The sequence below is a fragment of the Balaenoptera musculus genome, chromosome 17 (assembly GCF_009873245.2).
Source record: "Balaenoptera musculus isolate JJ_BM4_2016_0621 chromosome 17, mBalMus1.pri.v3, whole genome shotgun sequence".
NCBI classification, from domain to species: Eukaryota; Metazoa; Chordata; class Mammalia; order Artiodactyla; family Balaenopteridae; genus Balaenoptera; species Balaenoptera musculus.
This window is the reverse complement of record NC_045801.1, coordinates 80,750,480-80,764,642: the sequence shown is the minus strand read 5'-3', so window position 1 is coordinate 80,764,642 and position 14,163 is coordinate 80,750,480. Positions and strand designations below refer to the sequence as shown.

The window sequence follows — 14,163 nt, the reverse complement described above, 5'->3', positions numbered from 1 at the left end:
CCCATCACAGGACATCTGCTCTGTTAAAACCCTCGTTTCAACTGAGAAGCCAACGGAGTCGCTAGATTTCGCTGGCGTGTGAAGGGCGGGAGACGGTGCGCGTGCGGCCTCACCTGGATGCAGGACACGAACGGCGGGAAGAAGAGGATGGTGGTGCTGAGCAAGTGAGTGAAGTCCTGCAGCAGCTTCTGGGTGGCGCCACGCCTCTCAGACGCGGTCCTGTGCTTGTCCAGCTCCTTGAGGATCCCGGAGCACAGGCTGCTGAAGAGCTGCTTCGCGATGAGCGGATCCCTCTGTAGGACATTCCGGAGGAGGACAGCCCGGGTGACTCACCCACAGCACCGGAGCCGAGCCCGAACACACAAACCGCTGCCCACGCGGCCACCGCACGTCCCAACTCCACGCCGACAGCCGCAGCCGTCGACGGGGAGGAGTCGGAACTTAACCCAACGCATCTGTTTGACACATGTCTTATAACAGGCACGATGGCACGGATTCCAGACCCAGAGATATAGACTCAGCAGCTGGCTCAAGTCCCGCGTGAGTCTGGGCCTGCGGGTCCCTGCCCCAGGCCAGGGGGACACAGGGCCGTCCCTGGGGACTGACAGCAGCCTGGAGACATTGGAAAATGGCCCTGAGCTTAGACGACAGGCCAGAGCCCCGTCACCGTGGCCATTTAATCCCTTGGCGCCAGCAGGAGCCGCCTCCATCCTGCGTGGTGAGTGGCCAGGCTGACGGACACAGCCCGTCCCTCCCGCTGTCCCCGGGCACAGACCCCAGTGCTGAGAACGGCTCCCGGCAGGCAGCGTCTACATTTTTAAAATGAAGGCACGAAAGCAAGAATAAATAAAATTTTTAAATTATTTTGTTTGATAAAAGCTGTGTCTGAATAAAAAGTATAATTTGATTTTTCTTTATTTTATGTTGTTCATTACTTTATTTTAGGTAATGTATTTGTCTTATAAAAAGTCATAATGGTTCTTATATAAAATTTTAGAAAATACGCATCAGGAAACAAGAAGAAAATAAATATCGCCCGTCGTTACACTCCACGGAGACGGTTACTGCCAGGTGGGCCTCTCACTCTGCTACGTGGGGTCCACTTAGTCTGTCAGGGGGCTTCCACGTCTACACCCACTGACTCTTGTGTACAAATTCCTTCCTCTACACGTGAATCTGCAGGTGGGACAAGCGGCCCAGAATCTCACACACACACACACAACAGTGCCGCAGGGGAAGTGGTGGGACTCGCGCGTCTGCGACCTGGTCAGCACACTGGGGGCTCACTCAGGTGCTCCGGTGATGTGAGCCGTCCCCACGGAGGGAAGCTGGGGGAGGGGACACGGGACTTGGGCTATTTTTGCAAATTCCTGTCACTCTATAATTATTTAGATTAAATAAAAATCTTACCAAGCAGTAATGGGCTACACAGACAGAATCTATTACTATAATCGACATTAGTACTGCCACTTAAGTCCAGTAAAATATAAGGCATCATGTTTCAGTACCTAGCATAATCATATATTACACGATATATATGATACCCTTCGATTTTAAACATTACTTCAATTAATATCAAAGAAACCTTAATCAGACTTTCAAGGGATAAATATCCTGTTTTTGTCAGAGAATTCAGCGAGAAAACTTCATTCGCTCCCAATACACTTATCCCCTAATGACTGAGAAAAATATTCCCAGTCCTCGGCTAGTAAGAGAATTACCAGAGAAGGATACTGGTCCCACTGACACTCTCTTGATCCTCCCCCAAAAGAGGATTTTGTATAATCGATGATTTAAGTGACTTAGCAACTTATACATTGTTTCATTCCCACTGACATTACTGGTGAGAAAAACAGACTCAGTGTGTGACTGGCACACAGAGACACTGGGCCCAGAGCAAAGTGTCTCGATGGGACCCTGTGTCAGGGTCTCCCGGAGCCAGGCAGCGGCAGAGCCACGACTCAGGACAAGGCCCTTCACTGAGCCCACCGTGTGGGACAAACCAGCACCTCTGCCCCGCACAGAGGCAGCCCTGCGAGCACGAGGCGGGTCCCGGCACCGACCTGGGCCACAGCCTGCAAGGGGGCGACCAGGCCGCTGTGCGGGATCTGGATGTCGGGAAGGTCTCCGCGACGGTAACTTCTGTGCAGGACGACGTGGGCCTCGTGCTTCATTTTTAACTCACTCTTCATCTCCTAGGGTCGTTAGCAATGGAGGAGGATTAGAATTCTCAGTTAAGAATACCAGTAGCGTGTGAGCTATGAAACTGTCAGCGCCCACCGCTAACAGAAAAGTGAATCAGGGACTTCCCTGGCGGTCCAGCGGTTAAGACTTTGCCTTCCAATGCAGGGGGTGCGGGTTCGATCCCTGGTCCCACATGCCTCGTGGCCAAAAAACCAAAACATGAAACAGAAGCAATATTGTAACGAATTCAATAAAGACTTTAAAAATGGTCCTCCTCAGAAAACTCTTTCAAAAAAAAAAAGTGAATCAATGACAATTTCTAACCAAGACGGTTTAGTCACTATGCTTTACCAGTCTGGCAAATGAAAAATCCGCAACAAAAACCACTGTCAGATGAGCGGCGAAGATTATTTAAATATTTATTACAGAGAAATCTGAGTTTCTCTGAAATCAGAGAACTTGATTTAAAACTTTTTAAAGCCATAAACGAGAGGCTGCGTTTCTGTTTTGTTGCTCTTAGGACAAACCTCGCGATGAGCCCCCCTCCGCCAGCCCTGCTCTCTCCACGCGGGGCCCGTGCGACGCTGCCGGGAATGCACCCCTGCAGCCGCTCCCTCCGCAGGGACCGTCTCTGCGGAGCCCCCCACCCCGGCCTCTTTAACAGGCTCCCCAGCGTGCTCATCTCCTGGTTAGTTTCCGGCGCTGCCCCTGCCTTCTGTCTGCTGTACGCACCGGACCACAGCTCTGCCAGCAAGCACTCAGCTGACACGCCCCCAGCGCCCCCAGCTGGCGAGCGTGCCCAACACCGAGCACGGGCCATCCCCGCCCTCTCCCTGAGACCCTCGGGGATCAGCCCGGTGCCTCTGCCCCCAAGCCCGCTCCTGGCTCCCCACGAAGCCCAGGCAGGATTCAGGCTGAACTCGGGGCTCGCAGCTCAAACGCCTCCAGTGGAATGGGGCTGGCGAGAGGCCTGAAGTGTTGCATTAGTTGTACTGGTTGTCATAGTTACAGGGACGAGAGGGAGACAAAAAGCACGTTTTCTTTCCACAGGAGATCCAGGGGAACCATTCGACCACCTCACGCTCAAATTTGGAAGTTAAGAGGTCGAGGGTTTAAGCTGAGTTAGAACAAGACAGGGTTTTCACTCACAATCTGGCCCTGTAACCGCTGGTCATCCGCACTGATCTGTACCTCACACCGGAGCCAGGGCTACACACACTCTGCCGTCACGTCCACATTCTGAGGAACGTCCAGCCGCCGGTTCGGGCCACACGTGTGGCCGCAGCGGGCAGCCCAGCGCCGGCCGTCCTCCTCGCCCACCCCCGTGGCACCGCCAGCAGTGCGCCCCCTGCTCCCAGCACCCTGCTGGTCCCGAGCTGGGTCAGGGCTCCGGCCCCAGCGTCCAGAGAGGCTGAAGCTGGGAGGCGGGACCGCAGGGGGACGGGCGGTCCCATCTCCACCACGTGGAGAAAGCCCGTCTGTCCAGAGAGAGCAGCGCCCGAGGGGAGGGCGGACCGGAGCAGCTCAGGGGACCCCAGCGGGCTGCCGCCACAGTCGGGCTCCAGACCTCCAGACCGACAGGGAGCCTGTGTCCTGGGCCCACGTCCTCTGACAGAAAACAGCTACTTCTGATCAAATGCTAGAAACAGACACAAACCTTCTCTCGCTTTTGCTCAGCAACACCTTTCCTGGCATAAATCAAACTCAGTTTTTCTCGGTCCTTTAGAAACCGTCTGCGTAATCGCAGTATTTCTGCCCGGCTGTCTGGACCTGAAGAACAGAAAACAGGCTGGTTATTCGTGGCCGACTTTGTCCTCCTCCCCAGAATCCCTGACACAAAAGCGAGGCTGTCTCTTAGCTCCATCTTTTACCTCCCCTTAGTTTTGTTCTCAAAACAAAGCCCACACAGGAAACCGCTGACCACTTCGGGAAGCTGGCGAACAGAAAGTCGTGCCACCTCGGCGCAGGCCGAGAGCCGTGCGGAGAGAACCGGCAGAGACCAGACAGCACCCGAGTACAGCAGAGGGGCTCGGGGACGCGAGGCTGGGGCGGAAACCCCGGGGGCCGTGAGGACTCCTGGAACCCCTGGGCCTGCAGGCAGGAAGGTGGAGATCTGGCCTCTAGGGGGCCAACCAGCACACAAGGGGGGCTTCCGCGCCATGGTGGAGGCCAGTCAGCACACACCCAACATGCAGCTACCACTCCAGACGCTGTTTATCGCCCTGGCTGGAACACAGTGAAAAGCTGAAAGTCACCAGTCGCTTGAGGAAAGCTTCAAATAGGAAAAACAGAACCAAACTATAGCAAAACAGCAAAAGCTGAAAGCAGACCGTCTAGGAAAGAGATTCAAAAAAATGATCATTTATCACAGAGAGCAGAGTAGATGTTGCAGCAGTGGACCGATGGGATGTTCAGAGACCAAAAAGGCTCATGGAAACTAAAAACAGGGTGTCATCACTTGAAAGCACAGGTTACAAGATAAGGTTAAAGACATGTCCCAGAACAGAGAACAAAAAGGGTAAAAACAGGGACTTCCCTGGTGGTCCAGTGGTAAAGAATCCACCTTCCAAGGCAGGGGGACATGGGTTCGACCCCTGGTCGGGGAACTAAGATTCCACGTGCTGCGGGGCAACTAAGCCCACGCGCCTCAACAAGAGATCCCACGTGCCTCAACGTCCCACGTGCCACAACTAAGACCCGATGCGGCCAAAATTTAAAAATAAATAGATAAATGAAATAAATATATTTTTAAAAAAGGGTAAAAACAGAAAATTAGAAGGATAATCCATTAGGTCTGATAGCCAAACAGAATCCCAAAAAGAGAAAACCGACACTTGGAAATCATCAACAAAATCATCCACGGGAGAGGAGGGAACCCTCTTCCTAACGGAAAAGAACATGAAAAAGAACGTATATACATATATATGCATAACTGAATCACTTTGCTGTATGGTAGAAATTAACGCAACGTTGTAAATCAACTATACTTCAATAAATTTTTTAAAAAATAAATAAAATAAAATGTCTAGAGCAATGAAAAACAAAAACAAAACAAACAAACAAAATCACCCAAGCAAAAATATTCCAGAACCGGAAAACAGGAGTTAGCAGCCTGAAAGGGCCTTCCTCAAGCCCAGGAAATGGACTAAAACAGACCTGCACCTAAGGACCCTTTTGTGACGTTTCCTAAAACTGGGTCTAAAGAGAAGATCCTGAGAGCATCCCCAGAGTAAAGACCCTGTCCTCACAAAGGACCATGACGAGGCCACAGCAGGCTCCTCAGAGTCCAGAGCTCTGTCCCCACAAGCACCAGTGCCTGCAGAGCAGTGACGAGTATCGCGTCACAAGAGCCGCCGCGCTGACCCCTACCCTGGAAGGTCTCCGGGGAGGTGCCCCCCAGAAAGGAGGACCAGACCGAGGAAGGACAGTCTGGGGCCAGCAGCCTGGATGCGGCACTTGGAGGCTCAAGGGAGATTTCACACAGACAACAGCTGTGCAACTCAGAGGAAACTAGGGGACAAATATGTAGAAAGCCAAACATCTAAAGAAAATAGTCATGTGCACGAGAAGCTGCTCCTGTAACTTTGTTTGAAATAATGAGCTAAAAGAAAAAAAGAAAAAAAAAAAAAAAAAAAAAAAGGAAAGGGGAAAAAAAGAAAAGAAAAATAAAAAACTCTAAATGTCTATTAACAGAATATTGACAGATAGCCTCTTGTATATTCATTCTACTGAGTCCTATGAAATGATTTAAAATAAACTTGTGCTATGTGTATCAATATGGATAAACAATATTGAACAAAAAGTGTGCATGTAGAAAATAAAAACATTTTATAATATTTTATAAAACATGCACAGCAATGCCTTACTATTTTTATGAATATAAGCTATGAATAAAAGTACATAAATTATCTGTGGAAATGATCTACACAAAATTCAGGATAGAAGATTACCTCTGGGAAGGTTATGGAGGGGAGTGAAATACAATTTGGGAGAGTTTTTGTTTAGGGGTTTTTTTTAACTGAAATAATTGTGGCAAAAGTTAAATTTGGTAAAGCCTGGTTGTGGGTATACGGATGTCAAATATATTATTTTTATTTTGTCTATATCTGAAATATTTCATAATTGTAAAAATATAAATATAAAAAGAAGTCTGTTGGTCTAGAAACCTGAACGGCTGACACCTGGCAAATAAAGTTGGTAGAAGTAAAAAAAAAAAAAAAAGAAAATAGTCATACACTCAATACCCTGTGATAGACCATGATGGAAAAGAATATAAAAAAAGAACATCTCTGTGTGTGTAACCGAGTCACTGTGCCGTACAGCAGAGATTGGTGCAACACTGTGAATCAACTACACTTCAATAAAAAAAAAAAAAGAAAGAAAGAAAATAGCCATTAACGCCCAGGAAAAATGATTGCACAAGAAAGGAAAACAGGCCCACGTGACCCAAGCTCAGGCGTGAACTGCTCAGGCACATGGGTGAGCCCAGCGTTAGGGCAGGCGCTTCCCACGAGTGGGTGCGGGGTGGGCGAGGGCCGGGGACGCAGAGCCAGAGAGAGTGACTGAGACCCACAGGAAAGGGGCAATAGAAACGCCGACCGGAGCTGCGGAAGCCACACCAGAGACCTGGCCGACGGCGGACGCCGTCGCTTCCCGCGAGTCTGGGGGCGGCTGGCCTGTCTGCTGGCTCCCCACCTGAGCCCCCGCCCCGCCCCGCCAGCCTCCTTACCTGCCCCGCCCCACCCCGGCCCCGAGCTGGCCGTCTGTGTCCTCGCTCCCCGCCGCCCAGGCCTGGTCTGACCCGTCTCCACCCCACCCGGACCGCAACCCTCGGAGGCTCAGCCTCCCCATCTGACCTCCTCTCGTGACCCCTAAACTTCCAGAAAGTCACTGAGTGACGGGGCTGAGCCCACTTTACTCAACCGCTTTCTGGACCCCGAACCGTGCTCCCACCGTGCTGGGCTCCAGGCAGGCGCCGGGACGCGGGGACGGCCACAGGCGCACGGAGGCGGGCGTTTCAACACACCTCGGCGACCGCCTACCTTTCGCTCCGTTATCCACCTCGTCCCCTGGGAGGCCCAGCCTTTTCTTCCCGAAGTCGGGTCCCACTGACTTCAGGGCTGCCCCGCGCAACCCCTCAGGCCTCTTGTGGGCGAACAGCAAGGACGAGGACGAGGACGAGGACTCGGTGGCGGGGGCCGAGCCGTCCCCCAGCGGGTCAATGCTGCCCCCCGTCAGCCAGTGGAAGGAGCCTCTTCCCCCTGCAAACAGGCGTGACAGGCGCATCAGGGCAGCGGGGACACGCCGGGGGCACGCCGCTCAAGAGCAGGGGCCGCCGCCTGGCAGCGGCGACCGGGACGGGAGCCGGCCAGGTCCCCGCGGGAAGACCCGGGTGGCGGACTCCCGCGTCCTCAACGTGAGAAGCGGGAGACACGTCACCTGCTCCTAAGAACGATACTTTGTGCCTGCGACGAGGTACTAAGGTCCACGATTTCTAGCATCAGTGTCATAAAAGTTCCACATTAACTGTCCAAATCACTCCTATTTCTAGAACCAACAGAATGTGAAGAAATCACATGAAGGAAAAACACTGAAGTATTTACATAAAACGACGTGGGGATTTCACTCTACAGCTTGTACTTTGCTGATCAAAGGGAACAGCTGACTCATTTGAGAAAGAAAAGTTTAATGAACTACAAACACAGTAGACGAATTTGGTTTAGCTCTGCTTTGCTTCTGAGGTAATAAGGGGTTTTAAACGTGATGCACTAAACGAAACCAAAACATACACGTACTAAGACTTTTCCTGCCTTCTCCAATCAGAAATCACCCTTTTCTTCCCTTTCTTCGCCGTGGTGGACACAGGACACCCATCGGACTCCACGCTTCTAAGGGCCCAGCATGCCTGCTGCCTGAGCGGCCGTCCCCACCTCCACCCCCAGGACCGTCCCCACAGGACTCCTGCCCCCGCCCACCCCCCGAGTCCGCCCTCCAGGAACTCAGCCCCCGTCTTCCTTCACGTCTCCTGGGGGGGGCCTGCTGCCCCGACAGCCGGCGCCCCGCGGCGGACGCGTCACCTGCACTCTGTGTGGGTGTGAAGTCGAGCTGCTGCTGGGTGGCCCGGACCTGCCCGGCCAGCGCCCGTCGAGCCGAGAGGGGCCCATCCTGCGTCCGGGTCTGGAGCGCGCTCTGGGAGGCCTGGGTCTCCAGGAACATCGGCGTGAGGACCGCGCTCCGACAGCGCCAGTCGGGATCAATAGAATACTCCTGCACATGAGAGGTTCAGATGAAGCAGGGGCCCTTCTCGGCAGCACTCACGTGTTTTATTTAAAATCTAATAGTCCCATCAGCACATGCCTACTATAACTTCATGTGTCTCTGTGGGAAGTAGCTATAGCATCTTTTCAAACTGAGTTTTAACAGAACAGTTATCTGCCAACTAAACAAACCCATCGGTACTGGGGAAGGAAAGACCCTTCTCCACTCCTCAGCATTCAGCACCCAGAGGCTCACTCCCCCCTCGGGAAATGCCTCGGCTCCTCTGAGCACCCCGCCCCCACCCGGCGCCCAGACCGCCAGGCGCTGGGCACACGGGGGTGGCAGAGTGGGCTCTGCTCCAGGAGCTCTGAGTCAACGTGCAAATCGCCACTGGGGCTGCCGGCCGAGGCGCCAACGGGCATCTACGGGGGTGGCGGGAGGGGAGAGAGGAACAGCTCCGTGGCGGCTGAAGGGATGAGGGCGCGCCGCGTGCAGGGTGGCGCACAGGTGGGCGTCGCAGGAAGAACGTGCGTGGGTTCCACATAAAATCAGGAAGCCAGCACCCTGGTCGTCAGGGAGACGCCAACCAAACCGCAGCGAGACATCACCTCGCACCTGTCAGGATGTCTGTCATCAGAAGGGAGCCCTGTGCACCTCTGCTGGGGCTGTAAGCTGGTGCAGCCACTGTGGAAAACAGTGCAGAGGTTCCTCAGGAAACTAACAATACAACTACCATACGATCCAGCAATTCCACGCCTGCGTATTTATCCAAAGAGAACGAAAACACTAATTTAAAAAGATACAGGCACCCTGGGACTTCCCTGGTGGCGCAGTGGTTAAGAATCCGCTTGCCAATGCACGGGACATGGGTTCGAGCCCTGGTCCTGGAAGATCCCACATGCCACGGAGCAACTAAGCCCGCGCGCCACAACTACCGAAGCCTGCGGGCCTAGAGCCCGTGCTCCGCAACAAGAGAAACCACCGCAACGAGAAGCCCGTGCACCGCAACGAAGAGTAGCCCCCTCTCGCCACAACTAGAGAAAGCCCGCGCGCAGCAACGAAGACCCAATGCAGTGAAAAAAAAAAAAAAGATAAAGGCACCCTAATGTTCATAGCAGCACTATTTACAATAGCCTAGACATGGGAACAACCTAAGGGTCCATCGACAGATGAATGGATAAAGAAGATGTGGTGTACGTACACACGCACACACACAATGGAATACTGCTCAGCCCTGAAAAAGAATGACATCCTGCCATTTGCCAACAACATGGATGGACCTTGAAGACTACATGAAATAAGTCAGAGAGAAAGACAAATACTGTATGGTCTTATTCATATGTAGAATCTGGAACAAAAAACAAACCAAGCTTACAGAAACAGAGAACAGACTGGTGGTGGCGAGGGGTAGGGGGTGGGAGAAATGGGTGAAGGGGGTCAAAAGATACAAACCTCCAGTTATAAAAGAAGTCAGTCCTGGGGTGCAATGCACACATGGTGACTACTGTTAACAACACACTGTGCTGCGTATCTGAAAGCTGCTGAGAGAGCAGAGCTTGCAAGTTCTCACCACAAGAAGAAAACGTGTAACTGGGAGGTGACGGATGTTAACTGGATTTATTGCGGTGACGACTTTGTAATATGTACGAATACCGAATCATTACCTTGTACACCTGAAACTAATCCAATGCCATACGTCATTTATACCTCAATTAAAGAAAAAAGAACGGCGTTTAACACTAGTGGACAATGTCTGCTGAGCAACAGGCAGGGAAAGCTCAGATCACAGGGGTGAGAGCTCACCTGAAACTCACACTCCGACAGAGGGTGCTCAAACACGGGACTGCGGAAGTCGGGGCTCATGCTGGTCATTTCAAGCAGAAAATCTGTCGCTAAACTTAAGAAGTGCACTTCTATCTTAGGAGAATATAAGGAATTTAGGGCCAGCAAGCGGTCCAAGGTGTTTGAGGGCAACCTAGTTTCGTGGCTCCAGAAGTTCCGAATCATTAATCTGAAGGGCAGAGAGGAAAGAAGAGAAGGAGGCCTGTACGTGTGCCCGGCAGGGAAGGCATCTCCTCCCCCGCCCAGAGCTCAACGCAGGACAACCATACGCAAAGCTGTGTCAAAAGGGTAAGCTGACTTACAATGTATGCGCTGAAGGGGAGAAATATTCCAAAATGTTAGCATATTTAGCAAGAGGTGAGAAACTAGGTGATGTTATTCTCATCTCTCTTACCTGGGAAGTTTTCAAAGGTGAGAATACAACATTAGATATTTTGAAACTGAGAAAACATTGAAAGAAATTACATACATATATAGTCCTTCGGTGCCTTGCTAATAAGACAATTCACTCCAAAAGTTAGTGCCATAAAATATTCAAAACATAATATGAATATAAAATATTCAAACTATTCTGGTTAAAAACCAGATTAGGCTTTATAATTTGTGAATGTTTAAGAAATCCAAATACAATTTTTAAAAGCTTAATGAATTAAAACTTCCAGCACAGTTAAAAGTTAGTTGATATACAGACTCGTACGAGAAAGTCTACACTGCTCCTTATGCAATGCAATGCAATGTAATTAGCCCTCGGGGAGAACAACTGTCCTTCTCTCTCCATGTGCGATTACACTGTAGCATCCTCCAATTTCCAAGGTTTCAAACATGTCATCCGATACTGACACATATAGCGAGATCTCACTCTGGGTTAAACGGGAAACAATAACCCACTTTTTATTACAGATTTCTCATCTTGAAATGCTGTACATCACGGCACAGCAGAGAGAGTGTGAACCCACGCCACTTTTTCAAGGCTTTTATGTTAAAGTAACGTGTCAGGATTTTTAGGTCTTAATGTGATTTGAAATACATTTTTATTACACATTATGGAAGCAGGAGGCAGAGAAAACGCTGATACTGCAAATGTGCTTCCAACGCCTCTGAAAGACCCCACGCTGGCCAAGAAAGAGACCCCCTGAGTGTGCCCGCCCAGCCCAGCTGTTGCAGGAGGGGGCACATACTGAAGGCCGGGATTCTCGTCGGTCAATCCTTGGATCAACACGTCTTTCGCCAACTTGAATACTTCCTGGGAGTCATCATCTGCCTGACTCTCTGGATCGCTGAGAAAAGTAACAAAATGACAAACCCATTAATGCTCCTTCTGTTGCTTTTGTTCAACCCCAAGAGCACCGTCCAGAACTGAAGTAACAAAACCTGCCTCTTCCCGCGAACTTCCACCCGCCCTCCGGCGCCTGCCCCGACGCGGGCCCTCGGTGCGGCTGGGGGAACAGGGCCGCAGAGGCCCCACGAGGAGTGGCGTGGTCGCAGCCCCGAAGGAGGAAACATCCCAGCAGCCCCTTTCCTTAATCTTGTCAGACTGTAAAGGGATAACTATGGAAACAAGTTACACTTCCAACTCAACCCATAATACCACGCTCTGAATATTTCCCACAGGTAACACAAAATCAATTAAGGTAAGGATATATTTCAATACACTAAACTTGTTTCAATTATTAATGACATATTTTTAAATGCTTTATCATTCATCTTAATCGTTCCAGACTGCTACAGGCACCCAAACGGTCCCCCGAAAACAGCGCCGTAAACCGTCAGAGCGGAGCTCACCGGTAGTTGTCGTGAACCCACATGAGGATGTTGTACATCTGCTCCCGGCACAGAGCGGAGGGGTGAGACAGGAACTCCGCCACAGGGCTCAGGAGTCCCCGGAGCTCCACGGGCTTCAGTCTTGCCATCAGCTTGTAAATTATGTCCAAACACACTTTCTGTCTCTCGTCGTCTCTACGGTAAGAGGGAGTTTTAAAAACACACAAATTCGACAGTTGTTATTACTAGACTTTCAGATATGACAGGTACCTTTTTCTTTTTTGTGCTGTTCTGTATTTCAAAATATGATATTATAGGTAATACTACACTTATATAAAAATTACATTCTTGAAAATAATTATCGTGGGCTAGATTATTAAAAGTAAATTAACAACGTGGTATCTTGCCTGGATCCTAGAATAGAAAAAGGACGTCAGTGAGGAAACTGGTGAATCCAAATAAAGTCCAGTCTTGTTAACAGAAATGTACTAATGTTAACTTCTTGGTTTTGACAAACTCACCGTGATTATGTAAGACGGGGAACCTGGGTGAAAGGTGTGTGGGAATCCTACGTACTATCTTTTACCTTTTCCGTAAAAATAAAATTATTCCAAAATAAAAAGTTCATTTTTAAAAACCTGGCAATGTCAAACAAAATAAGCTAAACAGAAAGGATGTTACAACTTTAAAAAATGACTTCAAGTGCTAGTCAGGCACTGGCACGTCAAGCAGGGGGTTAAGCGCAGCCTCGGTCCGGACCGGGTGCACACCTGCTTCCTCGTGTGTCTTCCTCCTTAAATAAGCGCCAGCTGAATGCTCTCTACACAGCAGATACTTAGTAAGCACTGAACGGAGAAAATCAGGACACAACGACACAGTTCATCACTGTGTAAAAACGTGCACACAGGCAAGACAAGAAAAGACGCAGACGCAGAGGGAACACACACTCACTTCGCGACAACCTAAAAGCGCCTTGAGTGGAGGGAACAGCTGAGCAAAGGGACGTTTTACGAGCCAGCTGCATCCGAGGACCCACTCACCTGTGCCTCATGAGCTGCGCGAAACCCCTGCTCTCTAACTGCAGGTACAGATCCGCCCTCTCGTCTGCACGACACAGCACCACCTCCAGGCAGAGTGTCTTCATCACGCCGTGGGCCCGCGGCAGCAGGAGAAGCACAGAGCTCATGAACCTAGGCAGCGGGCAAGGCCGGTGAGCAGAGGTGGCGCCGACCCCCACCACCGCCCCCATCCACCCCCCCCCCCCCGGCAGGAGCAGGGAGGCGGCGCTGACCCCCACCTGTCGGCAAGAGGAGGGAAGTTCTTGGCGGCTCTGTTCAAGCACACGATAAATTTGTCCTCCGCCGCGTGCTGATGCCGCTGCAACTGCTTTACCACCAGTTCGCACACAGACTCCTCCAGCATCTGGAAGATTAAGCTTTGTCTCAAATACACACCAGGCGGGAACTTCGGTTAAGAACAGCGTCACAAGGTGGAGGCCCCGGGGGTCTCTGAGCACTGGGCACCTCCAGAGGCTTGGGGGCTGTGGCCACACCCCAGGCGTCAGGATGATCAAGATTATACTTCCTTCTGACACCAGAACGCTGCCAGCAAGTCACTTGAGAAGCTGAACGAAAACCAGCGGCTCAACGGTGCTTAGTGTTCACGCCTCTGGTCAAACCAGCTTCAGAGAACTCGATCTGCATGCGCCCTGCCCATCCCCCTGCACCTGCCTTCCCCTGCCACAGGTCCCCGGCGGCCGGGCCGCTCCCCCAGAGCCTGTGCCCACCAGGGAGCAAGTGCCCAGCCACAGAACACGGGACCCTGACGGCACGGGACAACGAGGGAGCACGAGGGGTGATCGGGACCAGAGCCCACGGTCCAGGGGCCAGGCTGGTCAGTGGTCAGAACACGAGTGACCCCTACTTCTGTGTTCCACTCTGCTTTCCAAAGCTCTACACTAAATCAATGCCATTTTATATTCAGAAAAGAACTATGCAGAACAAGAGGGTTTATCATTCCCATTAAGTTGAAATTTAAGTCAAGAGAGATGAAGCCTGGGCTCTGCCGTAATGTGCTCCACCCATGGTGAAAATTAAGCGTACTATGTAAATTGAAAGC

General features: G+C 51.1%; 1 protein-coding gene across 7 annotated transcripts in view; it reads right to left on the bottom strand.

The window, feature by feature from the left end:
• Positions 1-14,163, bottom strand: part of PRKDC (protein kinase, DNA-activated, catalytic subunit) — a 151,627-nt gene that overhangs the window by 40,500 nt on the left and 96,964 nt on the right. For all 7 annotated transcript variants that reach the window (XM_036829913.1, XM_036829914.1, XM_036829912.1 and 4 more), the window contains 10 exons: positions 13,343-13,467; positions 13,086-13,235; positions 12,067-12,240; positions 11,463-11,561; positions 10,246-10,453; positions 8,262-8,451; positions 7,227-7,445; positions 3,842-3,954; positions 2,064-2,195; positions 114-293 (listed from right to left, as the gene is read on the bottom strand). In XM_036829913.1, coding sequence (XP_036685808.1) covers positions 114-293; positions 2,064-2,195; positions 3,842-3,954; positions 7,227-7,445; positions 8,262-8,451; positions 10,246-10,453; positions 11,463-11,561; positions 12,067-12,240; positions 13,086-13,235; positions 13,343-13,467 — 1,590 coding nt within the window. The remainder of the gene's footprint in view (positions 1-113; positions 294-2,063; positions 2,196-3,841; positions 3,955-7,226; positions 7,446-8,261; positions 8,452-10,245; positions 10,454-11,462; positions 11,562-12,066; positions 12,241-13,085; positions 13,236-13,342; positions 13,468-14,163) is intronic.